The 24,731-nt window shown below is 36.8% G+C and overlaps 1 protein-coding gene across 1 annotated transcript; it reads left to right on the top strand.

The window, feature by feature from the left end:
• Nucleotides 1–1,099: 1,099 nt before the first annotated feature.
• Nucleotides 1,100–24,403, top strand: C15H16orf87 (chromosome 15 C16orf87 homolog). Its single transcript, XM_033128138.1, has 4 exons — nucleotides 1,100–1,656; nucleotides 7,425–7,521; nucleotides 17,756–17,938; nucleotides 23,380–24,403. The coding sequence occupies exons 1-4, from the start codon at nucleotides 1,591–1,593 to the stop codon at nucleotides 23,496–23,498; spliced, it is 465 nt and encodes a 154-aa protein (XP_032984029.1). The 5' UTR covers nucleotides 1,100–1,590; the 3' UTR covers nucleotides 23,499–24,403.
• The last annotated feature ends 328 nt before the right edge of the window (nucleotides 24,404–24,731 follow it).

Here is a 24,731-nt window from a genome sequence, read left to right as displayed (position 1 = left end):
ACTGCACCAGCCTTAACACTTTGCCCTGCAGTTGGTGTACCCACAGCATCAACCTGCTGACCTCCCTGTCTTTGCTTACACTGTCCTATCTGCCTGGTAGGCAGATCTACCTTTGATAGGTCGTCCCCTCTGATTGGGCAACTCCACCTAACATCCTTAGGGATTCAGCTTTGGAGACAACTCTTCTAGAAAGCTTTCCGGGACCACCAACTCCCTCAATAGTGGGTCAGGTGGCCTCTTCAGTAGCTGTGTACAAATCCTTTTCCCCTTTTGGCGGGGGAAGACTGCTAGGTTGACCTAGTAGTTGAATACAATAGGATATGGAATGAAAAAGAAGTCGTCTTTCTATCCCAGCCCTCCAGTTCCTTTTTTCAGTTTCTTAATGCATATTATATACTATATACCAGAGCTGCCAAAAAGAAGTATACATATGACTTGTATCCATCTTCTGTTATCGCTATATATAGAGTATTACAATTTTAATATAGTTTTTTCCTTCCTTAAAGTGTGTATACATTTTTTGGCACCCTCTGTATATATATAATGCATATTTCTTAAAGGATAAATATATTTTTGTATTATTTTTGCACTATTTTAAACAAGATGTTCAGTACCTTGTTTTTCCAATTAACTATTTTGGAGATCATTCTATCACTTCATATAGATCTAGCATTCATTTGAAGAGCTGTAATGATATTTACCTTAATTTGCTCAAGCAATTTGGTGCACATCTGCGCTGTTTCTGATTTTGCTCTGATAAGCACGGCTACAAAGTGCAACATCTTTGCACAAATCAATTTGGGCAGAGGTGGAGTATATCTTCAGATTCTTAGGGATGGGATTGCCAGGTGGGTTTTAAATTTTGATATAATGCTCTAGTCAACCGATTTACTCTTCCCATCAATAGCCTAACTCTATTCCAATGCGTACTTTTTGAGGACAGCTCCTAGTAGTATTCACATTTTTCTGGCAGAATTGGCCCTCAGTAGATGTTTGACTTAACGAAATTCATATCTCTCAGCGCCAAGCCCAGGGCTGGTTTATAGCCGACTCGTCAGGTATTTATTACAACTCCTCAATGATTAGACTTGCTAACATTTACCGAAGTTAATTAAATGCCAGGTGCTGAGCGGTTTACCTTCTACCTCCTGTCTTTCATTCTCCTTCCTCCGGAGGAGGCGTGCCCAGCACCTATCTGCGTTCTGTGCAGTCGTTGGTCGAGCCTGACGCCGGTCACTGCCAGGTCCCGCCCACGCCACGCCCCCACGCCGACCGCACGGCCGGGAGAAGGCGTGGCCATTGCCCTGCTGGAGGGTCCCGACCGTCACCTCTCGTGAGAATCGATCGGGACGCGCTGGAGGGCCGGCCCTGGGTGGGTGGCCGCACGGTCCGCTGTCCCACGGAGCCGGCGCACGCCGCGCCCCGCCCCCTCGGCACGCAGGCTCGCGCACGCGCGCGCGCACCCGCCAGCGCCTCAGTCTGGCCAGCGGGGACCGGGCGGGCGGAGGCCGGGCCGCTGAGGTACGAGGGGAGGAGCCCGAGCCGCTGCCGCCGCCGCCGCTGCCGCCGCCGCTGCCGCGGGAGAGGAGCATGTCCGCAAGTCGAGCCAAGAAAGTGAAGATGGCCACCAAATCGTGCCCCGAGTGCGACCAACAGGTGGGCGCCGGGGCCGGGATCGCGGGCGGCGGGGCGGGCGCGCTCGGGCGGGTGGCTGTTGGCGGCGGCCGTTGGCTGTGGAGAGGCCGCCTCGCCGGGGTCCCGGCGGCCGAGTGGAGGGCCGGCTGTTGGGCTCGGCGGTCACGGGGGGAGCCCGGACCCGGCCGGGCTGAGCCGAGGGGTGGCCGGGGCAACGCCCGGGGCCGCAGCCCGGCCGGTGCGCACCTGGCGGCGGTCAGACGGGCGAGTGTCCGTCCTGTGGCCGGGCCGCGCGGAAGGGGGCGTGGGCTTGTCCCTGAGTCGCCTGGCCGGCTCCGGGTGACAGCGGCGGGAGTCTGCGGGCAGCGGCCCAAGTGGACGAGCACGGTCCCTCCTTTGAGCCCCCTTCGGCCCCTCCGAGGATGCCCGATGTGCCCATCCGGGAGCCCCCTCCTGTCGCGGAGGGTGGCTTTGTTCCCATCAGCTGTACACGGTGGACCCCAAAAGTGTCCCCACCGCGACCTGGGTTCACGCCGAAATGTGACAAAAGGGCCGCAATGGTTTTAAGTTTTCGGCGAATTTGGAGATTTTGGGGGGTACTCATCATACACTTACTACATTTTTGACGTAAATTATTGTGAATTTTTTCTTTACATTGTTTCTAATGGAACATTATTGAATAACGCCCCCAGGAAGCCCTTCCCTTCTGGGCGCTCCTCATTTCCCCCACCCTCCACGGTATCCACTGTTAAAAATTTGGCATTTCTGCTTCCTGGTCTTTTAAAATATATATACGTGGTTTCATGAATTTTAACTGACTGCTTTCTACACACAGTTAATAGTGTCGGAGCTGTATTTTAAAAATTCTCATTTTGCTGTTTTTAGTTTAAGCATGCCTCTTTCTTTACTAGAATAATAGAGGTTCCTCAGAGCTTTACAACCTAATGAGTTAAAACTCTCAATTAAAACCATTCATAAGTCTCATATTTCATGCCAACATGCAGATCTGGGTGTGTTTTTTTCTTTTCCACTGAGAGAATTTTTTTCAAAATGACTACCTCTCTCCTCCCCCTTTCTTTTTCTTTCTTTCTTTCTTTTCTTTTTTTTGATCAGGAGTAATTTGAAATGGCTGGAGACTTTTAATAAGCTGGTTTTAGTGCATTCTTTAAGGAGCAATCTAATAGGTTGATCAAATCTTGTAACACAAAATGTTAACATGTTTTATTCAATATCTTTTATCGGCAGTGGTAGAAATGCTGATCAGAGGAAGATTGTGCAAGGAGAATTACACTTTATTGATCTTAGGAGTTTGAGTATGCATTATAAAAATAATTTAGTCGTGTTTTCCAAAGTTAAACTCCCATTCTTACCAATAAACTAAATTTGTTAAGTTCTGATAAAATTGGACTTTGCAATTTAAGTCTCTTTGCAGGGTTTATTTCAATATTTAAATCATTTTCGTTTGTTCCAATTAATTGTGCAGAAGTATAAGGTTTACATGGTATGCATTATGCGTTCCAGTTTCTGTAGGGCACAAGTCACTGCAAATCCTGACCTTGTTTTACTTGGCATAAAATTACCTTTTGGGAAAAATAACCTGTTTTTGATATCCTGGTTAAAGAGAGAGGAAAGGATAATAAACTTGTAGGAGTCCCTGTAACTGTTCAACAAAACATCAGCATTTTATTTGGAAAGATGACATTAATTTTGTTTTGTACTGTCTCTCCTCTGTCACAACAAAATAGTTTGGGTGGCTCAAACAATAATTTATTTTCTCACAGTCTGAAGGCTGGATGTCCCAAGATCTTGGCAGAGAGCTCTCTGGTGTCTCATCTTAGAGTGGCACTAATCTCATCCTGAGGGCCCCACATCATGACCTCATCTAAACCTAATTATCTCGTCTTCAAATGTCACCACATTGGATGTTAGGGCTTCAGTATATGAATTGGGGGTGAGAGGGCACAATTCCATCCATAGCAAGCTACTATATAATTTTTAAATGTTGGTTTGCTTTGTCCTTAAATACTTAGGAGAATATACATGAGGACTAATTAAATTTTTTAGTGATTCTTAAAAGCGATTTTTACTAAAAGTAACTGAAAATGAAAAAAATAATAGATTTTAGCATTTTAATTACTTGAAAGTGCAAACATCTTATAAACAAGAAAAAAATTATAATTCAGAAAGCCATTGTTTAAGCACCACTAGAATACTGCTAATACAGGCTAATTGCCTTACAAATATCAAATTAGAATTTATTATAAATATAAATGTGAAATCTTTAAAGTTTGAGGAAATGGCCCCAGTTGAATAGATATCCACGTTCTGTGTGTGTGTGTGTGTGTGTGTGTGTGTCTGTCTGTCTGTGTAAGTTTAAAAACCAAGTACAGAGAGCAGGAAACAAGAAAGACCTAGATTTGTAGTTGCTTGATAACATCCCCTTTACATGCTTCTATTGAAAATACAGTTCTGAAACATCTAAATCAACCACAGTGCTTTTCATTTTCAAGGGGGTTTCACATCCACTAAACCCAAATTACTGAGCCATTTTGTATGTATCAGTATTCATGGTTCTTGTTAATTTTCTGGTATCTTTTGTGTATGTTTCTGTTTCACCTTAATTTTTAAAAAAAATAGAGCAGCTCTTTTTTTTTTTTTTTCACTTACTGGAAATTTTATGTGACATATAGTAAACATGTCCACTATAGGTAACTTTATTTCTCTTAGTAGTGAAGAATATAAATTAGTTCTCTATAATGTGGTTGTTTTTGAGCATTTTAAATCAATGAAACAATATAGGACCAAGATTTTGTTTCTTGCAGGTTTTTTTGACCTGTTTTACTTGTAAAACTACAGCCTAAATACATTTTTCAAGGAATAAATTGATGCACAGTAAGCCATCAGTAAACTTTGGATTTTTTTCCATTTTAAATTTTTGAAAGTGTAGCATTAGAACTTTAATTACTATTCATTGTCATTACAACTGAAATTTGAAGGAAGGTTAGGCCGTTTGTTTAAAATCTAAATTACACTATAATGTAAAGAAATTAATATTATGGAAGTTGTCCACCCTATTTAATAATTCTTTTTATAGGATTTGGGTTGTGGTGGTGGTTGGTTGGTTGTCTTTCCCAGTTTGGCGGATGGGGGAAGGAACTTTCTATTTTAAAAAGGACTTCAGGGTGACTTAGCTCAGGCACATTGAATGTTTCTTGAGCATAAAACACTTGAATTAAGGGATGAAAATCAACCTATCCATTCATCAGTGTTTTTGCATTCTTCATCCCAAAGCCAAATGTACATTTCTCACCTAACTGTATCATTCTGTTAATTGATATGGGTTGATACAATTTTCTTGTGTGTAAGACAGAGACCTAAATTTAAATTTATTGAGTTTCAGTAGCTGGAAGAAAATGCTTACTGAGTAGCAAAGGATCTGTTTAATAAGAACATCATGTTTTCTGTGTTTTTTGAATAGCATTAATTTAAAACAATTTATATTACTGTGGATGCCCTTAATGATGTGTTCTAAGTGTAAAGGAAATGAGTCAGTAGTACCTTTGAGCTTGGTTTCTATGAAGATGTGAAATTTCAAAAATGACAAACATATTTATTTTGGGCAGATTTTACACTATTAGAGAATGTAATGTTATATTTCCTGTCATGGTTTGAAAGAATCTCATCACATTTTTAATAAAACAAGCTGTTAGACATATCTGGACTACAATTATTTTTTATAGGATTTATTATTTTTCTTAAATGCAAACTAGAGATCCTTTGTTTAATATTTTTATGCAAAGAAAAGGAATTCTGCCAAAATTTTAATTCAGCTTAATTAAATCAAGTATTTATAGTCTAGAATATGAGGCATTCTGTACATACATGGATAAAAAGCTTTTTAATTGTAAAACTAAACTTTTACATAGGCAGAACAATGGTCAAATGGTATTTAATCTTATAAAGGGAATTGTTAATTTTCTGACTACTCTGAGTATTTGTTGAGATTGATTTCTGGTTTTTGGTTAACATGTCTTGATTCCAAGAATCATTAAGGTTACTAGTGAAGAGATTATTGGGGGGAAATGTAAAAATTTCTTTAATACTTTTCAGTAACATTTGGTTTTTTAAAAAATATTTATAGACTTGAAACAGAAAAAGGAGCCACATGTATTTTAACAGATTTGGTAACAAACTTCAAGAGCTTAAGTGTTGTCAGTCGATGGTCATTGGTGCCAATTCAACGCCAACACGAATCCCTAGTTTGGGATGCAGTGATGAAAGAAACTTAACTCAGTGCAGACAGCTCAATTGTGATACAGCATGACTGTGAGGTGGCCCTGGGGAGAGGCCCCTTTCTGACTGGACAGCTTTGCCTTGTTCTGCTCTGCCTGTTCTTCTCCACTCTGGTCTGGCGAGATGTCCATGGTGTTTCATCTTTGGTGTTTCAGCTCCAGCCAGGGAAATGTCTTCAGTCATCCGTGGAAAGGGAAAATGCTCTCCTAGCCACAGGGGAGCTGACTTTATATACAGAGAACTCCCTGCCCCTGCTCCCTGATTGGTCTGTCCTCATGCAAATGAGGATTCCAAATTCTTGAAGTTTGGTCCAAAAAGTACTGTCCTGATTGGTCAAAAGGTATCCTCTCTGATTGGTTGGTGAAGATGCTGATGGAGATAGAGCTGTGCAGCTCCATTTGGATGGGAAAAGCCTCAGTCCTATTGGTTAAAATATAATTCCAGGAACTCCTTTATAAGGGCTGGCTCAGATGGCAGGAGCGCAGTGCAGCCAGGCAGTTCCCTGCAGGCTTCCTCCTTGCTGCAGTTTGCGTGAGAGGCCCCTATGGAGAAACAGTTGCTACGGTGTTTCCCTGAAAATAAGACCGGGTCTTCCCCCCCACCCCCAAGTCAAGTTGTCCTTTCAATCTTAGTTATGGATGACTGGGTCTTATATTAAGGTTTGCTCCAAAGATGCATTAGGGCTTATGTTCAGGGCATGTCATCCTGAAAAATCATAGTAGGGCTTATTTTTCGGTTAGGTCTTATTTTCGGGGAAACACGGTCGGTTTTTTAAATTTGAGCCCAGTTAGCCTCCAGGAGCCCTTAGTAGGTATCTTCTTTCTCAGGGTCCACATTGTTTTATCCAGTGTCCTTCCTGGAGCTGAAACTGTGTGATCCTAGATCTCACTCAACTCCTACATTCTCTTTTGTTTGTGCTATACGTTTGCCACCTCAAACTGGTTGTTGTAAACTATTCTTTTTTTTTGTCAGTGGTAATTGGCGTCTTACTTTCTCATGTTAGAAGCTGAGTCATTTTTCAGTTCTTTCTCCCTTTTGAAATGTTTGGCAGGTTATCTACCTTTTCTCCATTTCCATTCTTACTCTTCATTCCAGTTGGGCCCTCATAATCTTATCCTGGGATTACTTTAATGACTTCCCAGCCATGTTCCCTTTTCCGATTTGTTCTATATAAACTGCTATTCAAACTAATATTTTAGGAAATGCTACCTTTTTTCCCCCACACATTTTTCCTGGCTCTGACCCTATTATGTTTTTCTATTGGTCACTTATGTCAGCACATGTTTTTCATTCATTTACTATATTGATGGTATTGTAAAGTATTAGAATATGAAGATATATAGGACACAACACTCATCTGAAATAATTTGTTGTAAGGAGGTGGGATTTAAGTAAATCTACGATTTCTACTTCAAGTAACTTATTCAGGAGACTGCATAAACACTGAATGTTTAACAGTAGAAAAATAATGTGTGGTTTTTTTTTTTCCCCTACAGGTTCCTGTTGCATGTAAATCATGTCCCTGTGGTTACATATTTATTAGCAGAAAACTTTTAAATGCAAAGCACCCAGAGAAATCACCAACTTCTGCAGGTAATTGTGAGAGTTTACCACATTTTTAGGCTTCTTGATGTAGAAATTGAAAATTAATTTTTGTGAATTTACTGTTTTCGTTTCTGTTGAAGTTAAAAATTAAAATCTATTGAAATATGTCTGGTTTTTACTATCTATTGCAAATCAGCTTATGGCATTAAACATTCCGTTTAAATGTTAACTCCCTTATAATGCTGATAAAGCTTGTAACAAATTTTCTGTTTTGTAGGATGGAGAGACATTGAAGGGTTTTAAGCAAGTGTTAAGGAATACACTTTTAAATAAGTGTATCTTATTTAAAAATAAGTTTAATTAAGGTGTAATTGACATTTAATAAGTTGCGTATATTTAAAATACACAGTTTGATAAGTTTTGTTATATGTTTATACCAATCAAACAATCACCACAATCAAGATAATGAACATGTCCATCATTCCCAACAGCTTTTTTTTTCCCCTTTGTGATCTCTACTTCTTGCTCCTCTGACCCCCAGATAACCAGTAATCTGCTTTCTGTCACTATTCTAGAACTTATATAAATGGAATCATATAATATGTACTCTTTTTTGCTTGGCTTCTTTCACTGATCATAGTTTAAGATTCAGCCATGTTGTATATATAAATTAAGAATTTCTTTTTATTGTTTAGTATTTGTATGGTCACAGTTTATTTACTGGTTGATGGACATTTGGGTTTTTATTCTCTTCATGCTGGCAAAATTTGTAACAATGTTAAAGTTTTTTAAACTAGTGGCTGGAAAAATATAACTTGATTCTGATGTGAATTAATTTTTAGACGTATTGGTTATTGTTTACAATTCCCTGATTTAGAGTATCTAAAAAGTAATTTTGTTTGAATTTTACTTTCCCATTAATTAGACAGATTGGATTTATTCAATGGATATATTTATAAAAGATGAAATTTTGTTATTCTTTGGTAAAGTCATAACTTCATATAGTGACGATCCTCAATTAAGAATAGGTTTATTACAAATATATATTGAGCATCTGCAGTGTGCTAGGCGCAGTGTACTAAGCCTTGGGCATAAAATAATGAATGAATGTACTACCAAGGCAGGTTCACGGTCAGGAGCTTATAATTGTGACGACAGGAAATAGACAATGAACAAATGAGACTATCAGCTTGTGATAAACGCCTTGTAGGAAATTAAAATAGAGTGCTGTCCTAGCATGTTACTAGAAGGCTACTTTTGATTGAGTGGTTGGAGAAGGCCTCTCTGAGAAGTGACATTTAATGTGAGGCTGAAGAGGAACAAGGGGCTAGTCATGATCGGATCAGGGAGAACATTGTTGAGAGATGAAATAGCAACTGCAAAAATTCTAAGGCTGGAAAAACACTAGTATATTTTAGGAACAAAAAGGCCAGTGTGGTTGCATTGTAGACAGTAGGAGCAGGGGAGTGTGGAAGATGAGGACAGAGGGACAGGCAGGGACCAGATTCTGTAGGGCTTTGTAAACCAGAGTAAGAAGTTTGGATTTTGTTCTTAAAATGTGGGGAGAAACTGTTGCTAGGATACGGGATAGGGTGAGGGGAAGGTGGCATACTCTGATTTGCCTTTAAAAACATCATTCTGGTTGCTGTCTAGAGAATAGTTTGTTGGGGTCCAAAGTGGGCTATTGCAGTATGTTAACTGAGTGAGGATGCCAAGTTAACAACGTGGTTAGAGTAGCAGATGATTCAACAATTATTCATGTTTATGTCTGTTTATCCTCCGTCTATATAAAGGTGGCAGAAAAGTTGTTTCATCCCATTTCTGCCTCTGTTTGAGGTTGCTTCCTTTTATCATGAGAATGCACTTAATTTATTGATTCTTTAAAAGGCTGTTACCGGATTAGTTATATAGGAGTCATCCAGAGAGCTTGTTAAAAATGTATTCCTGGATCTTATTCCCTAAGAGTTTGATTCAAGTATGGGAACCCTGGAATGACTCATTTAGTAGATATGCTGGGTGGCATGTAAACTCAGTTTTGAGTCTCCAAAATGAATAAGACATGGTCCATGCCCTTAATGGGACAAGTGTGTTCATTCTTTTTATTCAACAGGTTTTTGGGGCTCATTTTATACACCAATAATTCAGGTGAGAAATGAGGTAAGGAAGAAACACAGCAGAGAGAAGGGCATATACTACAAGTGTTAAGGAATCAGAATCATTTGAACCAGAGGGAAGAATTTAGAATGACTCCCAGATTTCTGACTTGGATTACTGGTTACAAAGGGAATATAAAAGGGAAAACAAGTTTTGAGGGTAAGATGAAGAATTTACTTTTGGATGTAGTTGTGAACTATCACCCACGTGGATTTGTTTTCCTAGTTGGGCGTATAGTCTGAAGCTCAGGGAATAAATAGCCTTCACTGGAGATAAAGACTTCAGCAAATAGGTGGTAGTTGACATCATGGAAATGGATGAACTTGTGCTGTAGGGTAGGAAGAGGAAGGAGTCCAAGAACTGAACTCTGGTAAACTCCAGTCTTGGGTTGAAGTGGGTAGGGAGGTCAGATAATTGAGAAGAAATAAATGTCAGTGGTAGAACAACCAGTGGAGAGTGGTGTTACAGAATTCATGGTGATGAATGAGAAGCAATTCATTATTATTTTACATTTGGAGTTTCCTAAGGTTCTGTTGTTTAATTAGAGTGGCCTTGTGACCTTGAAGTGAAGATAAAACATGGAAGCCTAGAAAGAGGAAGTAGCAGAAGAAACAGAAAGAATAGTTAGAAAAGACAGAAACCTCTGGGATAGACTGTATCATAGAAACCAAAGGAGGAAAGTGTTTTAAGGAAGAGAGTTAAGAGTATTCAAAGCCTGGAAAACAGTTTGATGTAGTACAGATGTGGAGATCAGCTTCAGATTCTGGTTTTGTCTCTCTCTAACAAGTTAATTAACCTCTGCCAGCAGCTGCTGTCGACTTGTGTACAAGATAGATTTATAGTACCAGCCTTAGAGGATCAAAGTTAGATGAAGTGCTTAGGAAAATGTCTAACGTGAACAAAGCTTGGTATGTTACAGGTACTCAGTAAAATACTCATTTTTACCATTACATTTCTTAAGATTTCTTAAGCTGTGCCTTGGATAATCTACAGTATGTAGAGAATTAAGAGGAGTATAATTGTACAAACCTCTGTAGTTTATATTTATAGTACTTGATGAAGATTGTCACTGGGGTCTAGAACATTTCAGTTTAAATGAGCAGAGAATGTATAGAAGAAATGAAAATGGATAATACGCAGTATCTGGAAAGATCCACTTCACTAACAATCAGGGAAATACAGTTAAAATAAAATGCTATTTTTTTTTGCCTACATTCTGACAAAAACAAAGGATTTCTAAGTGCTTTTATGAGTGTGGCAAAGTGCGTACTGGCATACTAGTTAGTGGTAAGAGTGTAAGTTGGCACAGCCTGTTTGGAGAGCAATCTGACAGTAGATAAATGTTTTAAATGCACATAACCTAGATTCTAGACTTCTTTATCAATAGCTATGTAGCCTAGAGATCTAATTGTTTATTATGCACAAATATTTACTAGGATTTTCAGGCAATGCTGTTTGTTATAGCAAAAAAGTAGTAAAGCCAAACATCATCAGGGGCATGGTTAATAAAGTAGGGTATACTTTTTAGGGAACAACAGTATGTGCTAATTAGAAAGAAGGATGCAGCTACTGATGTGGAAAAATCTGTAAAACACTTAAGAAAAAAGTGCAAAACAATACTTGTATGAACTCATTTGTTTTTGACAACTTTATGATGAGAACTTTTAAGATTTCCTCTTAACCACTTTCAGATATGCAGTACAGTATTATTAACTATAGTCTCTGCTATACATTACATTCCCATTACTTAAATTTATTTTATAACTGGAAGTTTGTACCTTTTGGATCCCCTTCACCAATTTTACTGCTCGTTCCCCCTGTCTACCCCCCCTCCACCCCTGTAATTCTGGCAAACTCCAATCTGTTCTCTGTGTCTGTGAGCTTGGGGTTTGTTTTTTTAAGAATCCACATGTAAGTGAGATCATATGGAATTTGTCTTTCTCTGTCTGACTTATTTCACTTAGCATAATATCCTCTGGGTCCATCTATGTTCTCACAAATGGCAGGATTTCATTCTTTTTTATGGCTGAATATCTTTATCCATTTATCCATTGATTGATATTTAGGTTGTTTCCTTATCTTGGCTGTTGTAAACAGTGCTGCAGTGAACATGGGGTTACATACTCATATATCTTTTTGAGGTAGTGTTTTTTTTTTTATTGGGGGACATTGGGGAACAGTATGTTCTTCCAGGGCCCATCAGCTCCAAGTCGTTGTCCTTCAATCTAGTTGTGGAGGGTGCAGCTCAGCTCCAAGTCCACTCGCTGTTTTCAATCTTTAGTTGCAGGGGGCACAGCCCACCATCCCATGAGGGGATTGAACCTGCAACCTTGTTGTTGAGAGCTCACACTCCAACCAACTGAGGCATCTGGCTGCCACGCTGGCAGCTCAGCAGCAGCTGGTTGTCTTCAATCTAGTTGTGGAGGGCGCAGCTCACTGGCCCATGGGGGAATCGAACTGGCAACCCTGTTGTTCAGAGCTTACGCTCTAACCCTAACCTCCCCCCCCCCCCCCCCCGAGTTAGTGTTTTTGTATTCTTTGGCTAAATACCCAGAAGTAGAATTGCTACATCATCTGGTACTTCTATTTTTCATTTGTTTATAAGACCCCACAAAATGATTTCTACATGTAGTGTTAATCAGTAAATGCATAAATGGATAGATCACTAGATAACAAGGAGGAATCAAGGAAGACTTTTATTTGTATAATTCAACATTTAAAACAAAAAAGACAACAATCTTTAAAGCTCAAATTGCACTTATTTTAAAAGTGAAATCAAAGCTATAAAAGATCATTTTAAATTTCAGTGGGTTGAAACCTTATTTAGTTATTTGTAACTTTGTCACATGCAAGAGGAAAATAATCTGTTAAGTCAAAGAGATTTATCTAGGTTTGAATTGTTCAAAACTCACATTTTTCATATATGCCTATCATCTTTATGTCTTCATAACATACATGGAAATAGGGAGGTAGGACACTGGAACTATATAAAACTGTCTAGCTGAAAATATGCATAAATAAACAAAATCTATTTTGGAAATTGAGATTTTTGCAAGTTTCAAATCAATTTTGGTGAGAGGAAGGAGATGAGTGTTAACAAATAAAGCTGTATCAAGAAATGCTCAGTGTTTTGTACAGGTGCATAGAACCTCAAGACAGTCTCTCACATCTTTTCCAAATGAGTTAAGTATGTGTTGTTTCTTTTACCCTTTTTGGGAGGCCAGAATTAAATCGAGATAAAATTTTAAAAATTAACTGTCTTGTTCATGTAGAATTTTATTTCTAAATTGAATGGTTGAGAGTTTATAAAGTAGCCTTGAGTTTAAGCCTTAACTGTCAAGTTGAAGAAATTTCTTTTAAAAAGAGATTAAAATGATTACTGTATTTCCTAAAATTGAGACTATCTGTACTGTGGACCAAACCTTGAGTACTGTAGTAGTTATCTATTCAAATATTTGGTCAATTACCAAATACTGACAGAAGCAGTTTTTGAATCTTTAAATTTGGTTTTCCAGATGGGTGTTCCAGGTGGTTAGTGACATCAAGGGTGTCATTTTTTATTTAATAATCATGAATATACCTTTTTCCTTTTAAAATTTTAATTATAAAACTATAAGGAAAAAGTAAACTGAAATTCTGAATGAGATAAAGCAGTCCTCGAATAATGCTGCTTTGTTGATAAAGTCAATGAGATGCTGTAGGAACTACTCTTGTTTATATCAATTAGCCTATAGTAAAATTGGGTTTATTATACGGCGTTTTGTTTAATGTGGCAGAACTTATTGATGACGTTAAGTGAGGACTTACTGTACTAGTTCATAAAGGACTTCCTCTAAAGGTAAGAAAAAAGATTTAAAACAGTAAAAAATTGGAATTGTTTATTAGTATTTAACTATTTCTCAGTGGGTATAAGCTTTAGGTTAAACTTAGTCAAATAAATAACAACCTCCCCATTTTTTATTGGGGAAGGAAAAAACGGGATGAAAAAAATTAAACCTAAACATAACATTTCAAATTATTCTCTAAGGTAAGTTAATAGGCAAAGGCTGTTAAATAAGCAAAGAAGTCTATAAATGACATTCACTTTCAGTTTAGGGGAAAAAAATGCAGAAATATTACTGCCAGTACCTTTTGTAAACCCAAAGTGATTGAACATCATTCAGTAGTAAGTGATGCTCAAGTCTGGATTACTTGGCAGTGAAGGTTTGGTTTTGTTTCAGAAAACATTGTTTCTTACATGCTAATCACTTAAAATTGCTATTACATTCATATATGGAACATAACTTTTATATAGTTTTTATTTTTGCCTTTTGGTAAAAAAAATGCATAGCATCACGTGTACTTTTAGGCTCATAATCATAGTTGTCATAATGATATGTGTATTAATCTTTAAGGCCTTTTTTTTATAGAATCCTCTGATTTCCAGTTAAGACTTACTTTAGCTCTGCTGCACAGCTGTCATACTAAGATTTCTTTCCATTGTACACCAGGGATGATCTCACTTTTTCTTATATACTGTTTTTATTTTGTTTTTGTTTTTTTTCAAACCCATGAGTTTTTATTTCTGCAACAAATTTTGCAGAAATTGTTTCAGACCTGGAAAAATGTTCATGAAAGACATGAATGTAGTGGTACATTTCCTATCTTGGATTGTGGAGAATACCTTCACTTTGCACACACAAAAACGTTCGCATCTTTCCTCTGCACTCAGTCCTTTCCGATGGAAGGCTGAGTTTTCAGCTTAGGGCAGTTTTTACCTATTACTTGTTTTTCCCCATTCTCTTTTCTTTTCCTTCTGGCATACTCATTGGATGATACGTGAGGATCACCCATCTACAGAAAACATGACTGACCCAGGATTGGACAAATAGTTGATTTTTCCTATTTAGTGAAGAGAGATGCAGTTGGCACTACAGGACTGGTGGGTCCATGAGATCATCAAGGATCTAGGTTCTTTACTTTCTTCCATCTTGAGAAGATGTGGCTTTCGTTCTCATCGTTACCAGGTAGCTGTTGTACCTCTGGGCATCCCATAAGCATTCCAAGCAGGAAGAAGAGGGAAGGGCAGAGGCACAAAGGGGCATGCCAGCCACGTTTATCCCATTCAACAATCTCTCTGGAAACCTTACCCAGTTCCACTTACATGTCTTCTTTGGCCAGGACTAAATTTCAGGGCCACTTCACCTATAGGAGTCTTGGAAAGTGTGTTTATATTTTAGCTGGGCACCCTCCCCTCTTGAACAGATCAGGATTCTGTTCTTACTGAAGAGGGGACAATGAATGGCGGGTAGATAATTCGCAGTTAGGTCATAGGTAAGCAGTATGAGATTTCTTGGAATTCTTTGTATTTCGTGGAATTTCTTGGAAGAGCTCGTCACTAAACTGTCACATATTCTCTGTTTTGTCTTTTTGCTTTGTTCCAGGAAATTTCATTGATCTCTCTTTCTAGATCTATAATTCTGTCTTTAGAATTCTGTCTTTATTTACTTTGTCTTTTAGACTTTAATTTTTAGCAGTTCATCTTGTTTTCTGATTTCTTCTTTTTCATCAAATCTTATTTTTTTCATATCTTGTATTGTAAAATATACATAACATAACATTTAGTATTTTAGTCATTTTAAGTGCACAGTTCAGTGGTGTTAAGTACATTCATATTGTGTACTTAACCATTGTCACCATTATCCATCTCCAGAACTCTTTTCATCTTCCCAAACTGAAACTCCATCCATACCCATTAAGCAATAAACACCCCATGTCTCTTCTCCCCCTGATCCAGGCAACCACTCTGTGCCTGTGAATTTGACCACTGTTGTTACCTCCTATAAGTGGAATCATACAATATTTGTCCTTTTGTGTCTGGCTTATTTCAGTTATCACGATGTCTTCAGAGTTCATCCAGTTTGTAGCATATGTAGCACCTGAATAATATTCTGGTGTATGTTTATACCACATTTGTTTATTCATACGTTGATGGACGCTTACGACTTTGTGAATAATTCTGCTGTGAACATATCTGTTCGATTTCCTGTTTTCTTTTGGATACATGTCCAGAAGTGGAATTGCTGGATCATATAGTAATTCTGTGTTTAATTTTCTGAGGAATTGCCATATTGTTTTCCACAGTGACTACACCATTTTATATTCCCACCAGCAACATACAAAGGTTCCAACCTCCACATCCTGGCCAACGCTTGTTATTTTGTGTGTTTTTGATAATAGCGCTCCTAATGGGTATGAAGTGATATTTTGTCATGTTGATTAGCGATGTTGAACTATCTTTTCATGGGTTTATTGGCCACTTGTCTATCTTTTGAGAAATGCCTATTCAAGTTCTTTGCCCATTTTTGAATTGGGTTGTTTTTGGTTGTTGAGTTGTAGAAGTTTTTTTTATTCTGGATATTAGTCCCTTATCTGATGTATGTTTACAAATATTTTCTCCCATTCCATGAGTTGCCTTTTTACTCTGTTGATAGTGCCCTTTGATGCACAAAAGTTTTTAATTTTGATAAAGTCCAAGTTGTCTATTTTTTCTCTTGTTGCCTATGCTTTTGGTGTCGTAGCCAAGAAATCATCGCCAAATCCAATGTCATGAAGCTTTCGCCTGCTTTTTTGCTTTTTTCCTAAGTATTTTATAGTTTTATGTATTAATTTAGGTCTTCAATTCATTGTCAGTTAATTTTTGTGTGTGGTATGTTGTATATAATATTTAGCACTTAGATCCTTTAGTTCATGTTGAAAATGGTGACACTCTGATTTTATCATTCCTCCTTCATTTTTTAGCTGCAGAAATTCTAAAATGAGAAACTTCTCTTCATCTGCCCTTTGGCTCTCCAGTGAGTGATATAGTTTGAATAGAAAAGGCAGGTTACATGCTTTATTCTTTCCCTTTTAAGTTTCCAAAATAGTGAGTTGGTTCTTTAGCATCTTCCTATGGTGGCCAAGTAGTTTTTGCTTTTGTATTTAATGTCCTGTACTCATGGTTTTAAGTATATTTGATATGTTTCAATCTATTACAGTCATTGCTTTTATTGATGCTCAAATTGTCCTATAATGGTCAGTGTGGAGCCTCTTTAAGTTACCCTTGAGTCTTTTAACAAGACCCTGGTTGTCTTTGATAACTTTCTTGCAATCTGGAATAATTAAACATCTGGTATATTTCTAATCTGAGACCTGCAATTAACTAGTTCTCCAACTGGTACTTGGAAGGATATGGTACTTGGAAATAACTATGACTATTTTACTTTAAAATTAAAAGGAAATTTACAGTTGTCTATTAAACATATTTATTTACAGTCTTTTAAATTGTTCCATTGAGTTTTGGGGATGTGAATTTTCTTATTTGTTTTGTCCCTTTGCCGCCATTAATTTAAGCATTTGGGGATTCTCTCTTGTTTTTGAGATCAGGTATGTATTAAAGCAAGTTTTTGTTTTTCTTTTTTTTTTTTTAAATTGTTGTTTGTCTTATCCAACATTCTGATTTGTTTGGAGTGAGAAGGAGTGGCTTCTTGTATTAATTAAATCACTATATTGAGTAAAGTTCCCCTATTGCTATTCTGTTTAGGGAATCAGATGCTCTTAGAATGTCAGAAAGGACCTCATCTGTGGCTAAAGTCAAAACTTCTTCTCTAATAAAAACATCTATATTTTCTATAGATGCTTTCTGTTTGCTTTTTATTGGTAACTTTAATATAGTATGGCTAAGGTCAGTTTTGCTTCTGAATAGTTGACATATTTCAATCTATAATTTGGGTAGGGGCAACAAGGAATGGAATTTTTTTTTTCCTTTTCTAATACTTCACCTTTTTTAGCTTGGAAGCAGAGAAAAAGACAGTTCGCTGTGGAATTGTGCAAACTTGTAAGGGCTGAAATTAAAGGTGGTAACATAAAAATCGTTTTCTGATACAAGAGTACTCCTACCTTATGTGTTCATGTGGATCATCTAAATTCTGTTGAATTTCTTTTTTCCTACGTGGATGTGAGGGGCCTAGATGTTACAGTTGTAGTTTTACAAGTATTTGCCAGGCAGCAAATTCTAGTGCTATTTAGAAAGAAAAAAGAAGACAATGAGAACTTAGGCCAACAGTTCTTGCTAAGCCCTAAAATATATCACTTTTATTCATCCACACAGAAAACAAGCATGAGGCCAAGAGGAGGCGGACAGAGAGAGTCAGGAGAGAGAAGATAAATTCTACAGCAAATAAGGATTTAGAAAACAGAAAGAGGTCTCGGAGTAACAGCCATTCAGATCATATCAGACGAGGAAGAGGAAGACCTAAAAGTGCATCTGCCAAAAAACATGAGGAAGAAAGAGGTATGAAAAAATTCAAGCAGTTTTTTTCCCCCCAAGTATTTATATTTTCTGAGATCTTAATTAGATAGTAGTGAAGAAAGTGTTTGTCAGGCGTTGAACTTCTGGACTTAAGAATTACCATCGAATCACCACTCAAATAAGGAAAGCATTTCCTCTAAGATAGATGCTTGTTAAAAACAAAAACAAACAAACAAAAGAACAAATTTAATTCTTACTGAAAACTGAAGGCTTAAATTAGGTAAAATTCACTTTGCTATAAACTGATGATAGTAAAGTTCAGAGATGATAATTTGTATGTGACATCCTGGAGAAGCCTGTTAAAAATGGGTGTATTTCTTTTTTTAAAGATAAATCAGTTCTGTTAAGACTTCAAATTGTTATACTGTGGTTTTTACATTGGCTATTGAAAGTGTTCCTCAGTATGAATTTTTAAATTGCTCATTGTGTGCTCCCTACTTTGAATAATCTATCAGTAATTGTTTTTTAACCATTAACTGAAACCCGAGCTTCTCTTTTTCTTTATCTGTCTTTAAAAAGAAAAAAACTTTTTATCATGGAAAATGTCAAGGATTATACAAGAGTAGAGAGAATAGTATAATGAATCCCCATGTGTCCATAAATACCTTTTTTTTCAAGCCAATAATTAATGAGAAAAAGGCATAGTTGCTCTTTATAATGCTTTAGAAACCTCTTTCGAAATAATTTCATCTTCAGTGAAATGCATTTCTTACGTTGTTTGTGAGTTGTGCTTTGCTTTTTTAGGTACTCAAGTATTCAAGCATAAATGTAAATTTCTTTTATTTTAGACATTGAGAATGTTTTACCTGTTCACCACTTCTCTCTTCGTGTGCTTTTATTTGAATAAAGTTACACCGTTAGGGAACATGACTTCACTGATATAGCTGTTCCTAACTTTTGTCAAAAGAAAGATTTCTTAATATTGTATGGCTAAAAGAGTAAGGCTTATATTGTGTTTGTATTGTTGGAAGACTGTACTTAGATACTTCTTAAATCCTCGGATAATTTGACTCCCTTTCTCTTTCCTTCTGGTACACTGCTCTGCCAGAGGATTTGAGTTTTTCTCTCAATTTGAATGTGCTGCTGTAACAGTGGGATGATCAGAAAATCTGTGCTAAAGACCGTTTCAGAAGGGGAACTAGGTAAAGTCAAGTCAACAGGGAAAAAAGAAGAGAGGAAAAACTGCTTGGCCCAGAAAACAGAACATTCTTTTCCATTGAAGTAAAGGGAATATAACCCAAAGAACGGAGAAAGGAATGCTTCTGGCGGAGGGCGGAGGAGACGGGGAAACAATGACCGTCTTTCCTCGGGCTGTGAGGTCTATAGAGTTGTGCTCAGACTCTGTGTATGTAGCTGGGACTTTTATTTCATGTTAACTTGAAAATAGGAGTGTGTATTTGGCTATAAATTTTTTCCAGGTATTTTCAGTTTATAGAAAAGTTTTAAGAAAGCTATTTCTAGAGTAAAATATGCTTTTAATTTATTTGTTTTTAATACAAACAGGAAAGTGCTCAAAGTAGGTTTTGTAAAATAAGCAAATCTTTTAATGGGGAGGGAGTGAGGAGATGGTCAGCAGCAAACTTTTTCTGTCAAGAGCCAGATAAATACTTTAGGCTCAATGGGCTATACAGTCTCTGTCATAGCTACTCTGCTCTGTCACTGTGCCTGGAAAGCAGCCATAGACGATATGTAAATGAGTGGGCATGGCTTGTTCCAGTTAGACTATGAAAACAGGTGGCGGGCCAGATTTGGCCCCCAGTCTGGATTTTGCTAACCCTTGAGGCAGACGATGTTCTCTAAATATAATATGGAGAGAAAATATGACTTTTGAAGTATCTATATGTTTTAGAATAAACTTTTTTGATATGCTTCTTAGTGTCAAGTAGCTATTTAGTTTTATTCAGTTTTTATTGATTCCCTGCTCAGAGGGCACTTGAAAAATTTGAAGCATCCTTTACGTTTATTTTTATAAGGACAACCTGGCTGAGTGTCTAAGAACATATTTTTAAATTGACTTTATTGTTCTCTATATTTTGATAAAGAACAGGCAGAAGAAAGAGTAGAAAAGGAAAGCCTGTTAGACATCTAGATAACAACGTAACTTTATAAAATCCTGAAAACAAACCATTAAACAACAATTTTTTTTTTTTTTAAGACGAGTCTTCATTTTATATGTGGAGAGTATGTTTATTCTGGATATTAGTAATGTAGTAGTGACATTTTGACTGATTCAAATATATTGGGCCATTCGGAATAGCTTAGTTAGAACATATAGAATGAATGTAGACTTCAAGATGGCGGATTGAATAAACATATTCAGCTCTGCACCCTCCCCAAATCCTAATAAAAGGATATTTTTAAAAACGGCAAAGTCCCACAAGGACAAGGAATGAGGGAAGCAGCAAAATTCTGGAAAGTGATACCCTTAAAACTTAAATTGTAAGCTCCTTTGGGGAACGTGAAGAAAGAACTGATTTTTATTGCACCACTGCCTTAAAATGAGGAATTTGTGCATCAGTTATGTCTAGTAGTGTAGAGATGAAAGTGAGGCTAAAAACAAGATTGTTTGAAAGTCTAGTTTCTAAAATGGCCCGTTAAGGCTGTTTACCTTGTCCTCCCCTCTCTCCAAGTTTATCTTTTGAAAAAGATAAGACAGAGTCTCTGGTTTAGGGGATGGATACCAGCCTTCAATGAGGGCAGGAGTACAATATTAAGATCAGGAAGATTAAGTGAAAATTGAAGATGGTAAATATTGAGTTCTCCAGACCAGGCTTATAACCTCCAGGTAAGGGATTAGAAGTATCTTCTCTAGGGACTCTGCAGAGCCCAAGAGAAAAGACCTGAAATGAAGATATTAAGGATTTCACAAAGAAAATGGCCACGTCAGATCATCCTAAAGTGATGACCACAGTCAAGCTCCACAGGTGTGCAGGAGCCAATCAACTTTTTTTGTTCAACTCCTAACTATGAGCATATTACCAAGAATTACCCAGATTTATGGAAAAAAGCATCTAGTATGAAAGGCAAGACCAAATCAAGAGGGAAGAAAAAAACTTGGATAAAACAAGTTTTTGCAGGGAGAATAAAAAATCAAGACTATCATTAATATTCTTAGTAAGAGAAGATATTGTCATGAAATAAGAACAAGATAATATTTAAAAGGAAACTGCAGATGTTGCAAAGTAACTGGAAAATGAACTTTGAAATACAAATCTCAAAAGAAATATATGTATCTGATTTGCAGAAATGAAAAACCATAACAGAAGGCTTGTAGACAGAAACTGAAGAAATGTACCAGAGCATAGAGCAATAGGAAAAGAAATTTAAAAATGGAATGGGAAACGTAAGGAATTTAGAGGACCAGTTTGAGGGCAACATCTATAAATAATTGACATTGCAGAAAAAGAACACAGAAGATCGAGAAGGAAGTCATCAATGAAATAATTCAAGAAATTTTCCTAGACCTGAAGGACACTGAGTTTCCATATTGAAATGACTCACCAAATTCCCAGCCCACTGGGTGGTTCAAAGTCGAGATTGTGCCAAAGCATAATGGTATTAGAATTAATACAGTGGATACTACTCAGCAAGGAGCAAACTACTCATACATGAGCAGCATCAATGAATTTCAAGAACATGTTGAACAAAAGAAGCTACACACAAAACAGTACATACTATGTGGTGCTGTTTCTATGAAGTTCAGGAACAGGTAAAATGAATCTGGTGTCAGAACAGTCATTGCTGGTGGGGTGGGGAGGGATTGACTAGAAAGGAGCATGAGGAATTTTCTGTATCTTGATTGTGGTGTGGGTTACATGGATGTATGTTTGTCAGAGCTCCTCCAATTGTACACTTAAGATCTGTGTATTTCACTGTGTAAATTTAGCAATAATTAAAAAAAATACTAAAAAAAAGGTATTGGGTTTTCTTAACAATAGCACCAGTTGTTGGAAGACAATTTTTTGCCTTCACAATACTAAGGGGAAATCTAAGAGGCTTTAGTCAACCACACTGTGATTTAGCGTGAAGGTGGACTAAAGACATTTTCCAACATTCAGGGTCTCAAGTGAGTGTATGCTACCCATACTCCCTTTCTCAGGAAGCTACTACAAGATACATGCCATCAAAATGAAGACGTAAACCAAGAAAGAAAGTATCCTGGGATCTGGGCACAGGGTCTGATGAGAGAGCGAGAGAAAGATATGAGGAGCGTCTCCAGCACACTGTTGAAGAGAGATCTCAAGATGATGGTTATGCAATAGGCCTAGCGAGAAACCATTTCAGGTTGGAGCAGATTGGACTTGGAAAGATTTCTTCAAGATAAAATGGATAGAATAACTAGTAATGTATAAACATTCTGAAAGATTTGTACAACTAGGAGAGGGTTTGGGTTCAATTAGTAATGAAAACTAAGCAGATAAAAAAAGAAAGTGAAATCATTTACATAGTGAGAATAATGTAAACATTGAATATTAATCTCACCAAGATTGTGATGTAAATATAATGGGAAAATGCGTGGGAAGAGTATGGTGGGGGCAAGAGATGGAAAACAATAAATTCCTAACTTTCCACAGTGGAAAGTCATTTAATAATGCCTAAAACCAACAAGCCAAGTAGTAGCATCATATAAAAATGTTACTTAGAGATAGGTAAAAACAAAAAGGAACAACTGGGAAAAACTAGTAATTGCATCTGGAGAGTGGGAAATGTGCATGGGGTTTTGGGTAGCAAGTATTGTAAAAACGATTTGACTCTAAGCTACGTGTATTTTTAACTTTGATTAAAAAGTCAAAACAAAAACAAACAAAAGCAGAATCATAGTAGAGCCTGAAAAGAGAATTGGAAAGAATGTACACAGAGATGGTAATTGTGATTTTAGCTGTCTTATGAGATAGGTGATTTCTTTTTTGTTTTTCTGTATTTAAAATTTTTTCTACCATGAACTTGGATTGCATTTGTAATCAGGAGGGGAAAAAATAGAAATAAATGTTGGTTATTCTTATTTTCCATAGCAGGGCTAAGGTGAAGAAGTTAACATATTCATAAAGGAACCATTGATGTTCAGAAGGGACCATCTGTAGGGTGAGAAAATTCATTCTGATTGAGACAGTTAGCTCATATGGTACTAGTGAGGACAATGAAATAGTAGAGATTTTTACAGAAATGATGTAGATATTAGACTGTATAGAAATATATGTAGTCTCCAGTTTTCCGATTGAGTTCATGACATTTCAATAACTCCTTTGTGTAATTTAAAATAATTTCAGTTCAGTAGCATAATACTTTATAACATTTAATGTACCTTATAGTATTATGTATAATATTTATTGTTCTTTAAAGAAATACTTGAAAGCTTTAAATTTCGTAATATAATTACTGCATTTACTGCCTTTATATTAAGCTTTCCCTTTTTCTTTTAACAGAGAAACAGGAAAAGGAAATTGACATCTATGCTAACCTCTCTGATGAAAAGGCTTTCGTGTTTTCAGTCGCCTTGGCAGAAATAAATAGGAAAATTATCAATCAAAGACTTATTCTCTGATATTTGTCTGCAGAATGTGTTGAAACTTTCTTCAGGATTACATCAGCAAATTCTCAACCAGTTACAGACTCTCAGGAGCATTCTGACTGCATCATCAATAAGGGCCACTGATTGGTTTTCCTCCTATCATTTAGCCTGTGCCACACTTTGGGAGCAAAGCTGTAGGCTTGGACTGTTCTGGGATTTCCTTGTTTACCAAGGAGTATTGTCAGTGTTTTGTGTTTGGGATATAAGTAAGTGTATTTACCAAAAAAAAAAAAAAAAAAAAAAAGAAGACTGATAAAGGTTAAAAGGTTAGGGATGGGAATGGAAATATGAAAACTAGGGAAATAAAATGCTTGATAATTTTTCAGGTGTGCCACCAGAGATGCAATATTTTAAATATTTTGAGAAAGACTTTAAAAATATATATATTTCAGATTTTCAGCACTAACAGATTGCATATATACAGTTCATTTACTTTTAATAAATTGGCAATTGATATTTTATTGAACGGGGAATTAAGAATATAAATTGTAAATTTTGTCTTAAATTGATTTTTTTCTTGGCCTTTATTTTTATGACTGAAGGTATGAGTTATATTTTGGGAGATACTTTCTAGGCATTTTGGAAGCTTGGGTGCTATATGAAGAAAAACATTTAAGGATATATGATACTTCAGATATAAACATCTTGTTTTCTTGAATGTAATTTATTTATTGGTTAAAAAAAAAACCACTTTTCTGCTCTCAAAATGGTGCCTGTTAACCTAAACATAACATATATTTATTACATGCAAAATATTTCTTAGATAGCCACTTTTAAGCAGTAATGTTTTATCTGAATGGATGTTCATTTATACATCCTGATAATTATTTAAATTGTTACTTAACCTGGAAGAAAAAAATAAACCTTAATGTTGAAACTAATAGATTAAATAATGTGGTATAAGCTTCTTGTTCTAGTGAAGTTTGTGAAATATATTTAAATTCTTAATTTTTCTAGTGTTAAATGATAACTGTTTATAGTGGCTTTATTTTATATTAAGTGCTGTTGTGTTTTTGCATATTGATTTGATTAACATATTAAGACTTGACAGGAACTTCCCTTATTTTAACCACCCCCCTTGGCCAGATCTGTTTGGAAGTCCTGAAGCCTAATTAGGAAATTTTCCTGTCAGTTTTCACAATAGCTCTGGCAGTGTCACCCTGCATCTCCCTTCACCTCCCCAAAGAAAAAGGATTTACATTCTTT

Source organism: Rhinolophus ferrumequinum, chromosome 15 (genome assembly GCF_004115265.2).
Source record: "Rhinolophus ferrumequinum isolate MPI-CBG mRhiFer1 chromosome 15, mRhiFer1_v1.p, whole genome shotgun sequence".
NCBI classification, from domain to species: domain Eukaryota; kingdom Metazoa; phylum Chordata; class Mammalia; order Chiroptera; family Rhinolophidae; genus Rhinolophus; species Rhinolophus ferrumequinum.
The sequence above is the reverse complement of the archived record's forward strand: the minus strand, read 5'-3'. Positions and strand labels throughout refer to the sequence as shown.

Excerpts from the sequence above, each read along its gene's own strand:
- C15H16orf87 (XM_033128138.1), top strand. The coding sequence starts at position 1,591 with ATGTCCGCAAGTCGAGCCAAGAAAGTGAAGATGGCCACCAAATCGTGC. Across the intron at positions 1,657-7,424 it reads GCCCCGAGTGCGACCAACAG|GTTCCTGTTGCATGTAAATC; the intron begins GTGGGCGCCGGG and ends TTTCCCCTACAG. Across the intron at positions 17,939-23,379 it reads AAAACATGAGGAAGAAAGAG|AGAAACAGGAAAAGGAAATT; the intron begins GTATGAAAAAAT and ends TTCTTTTAACAG.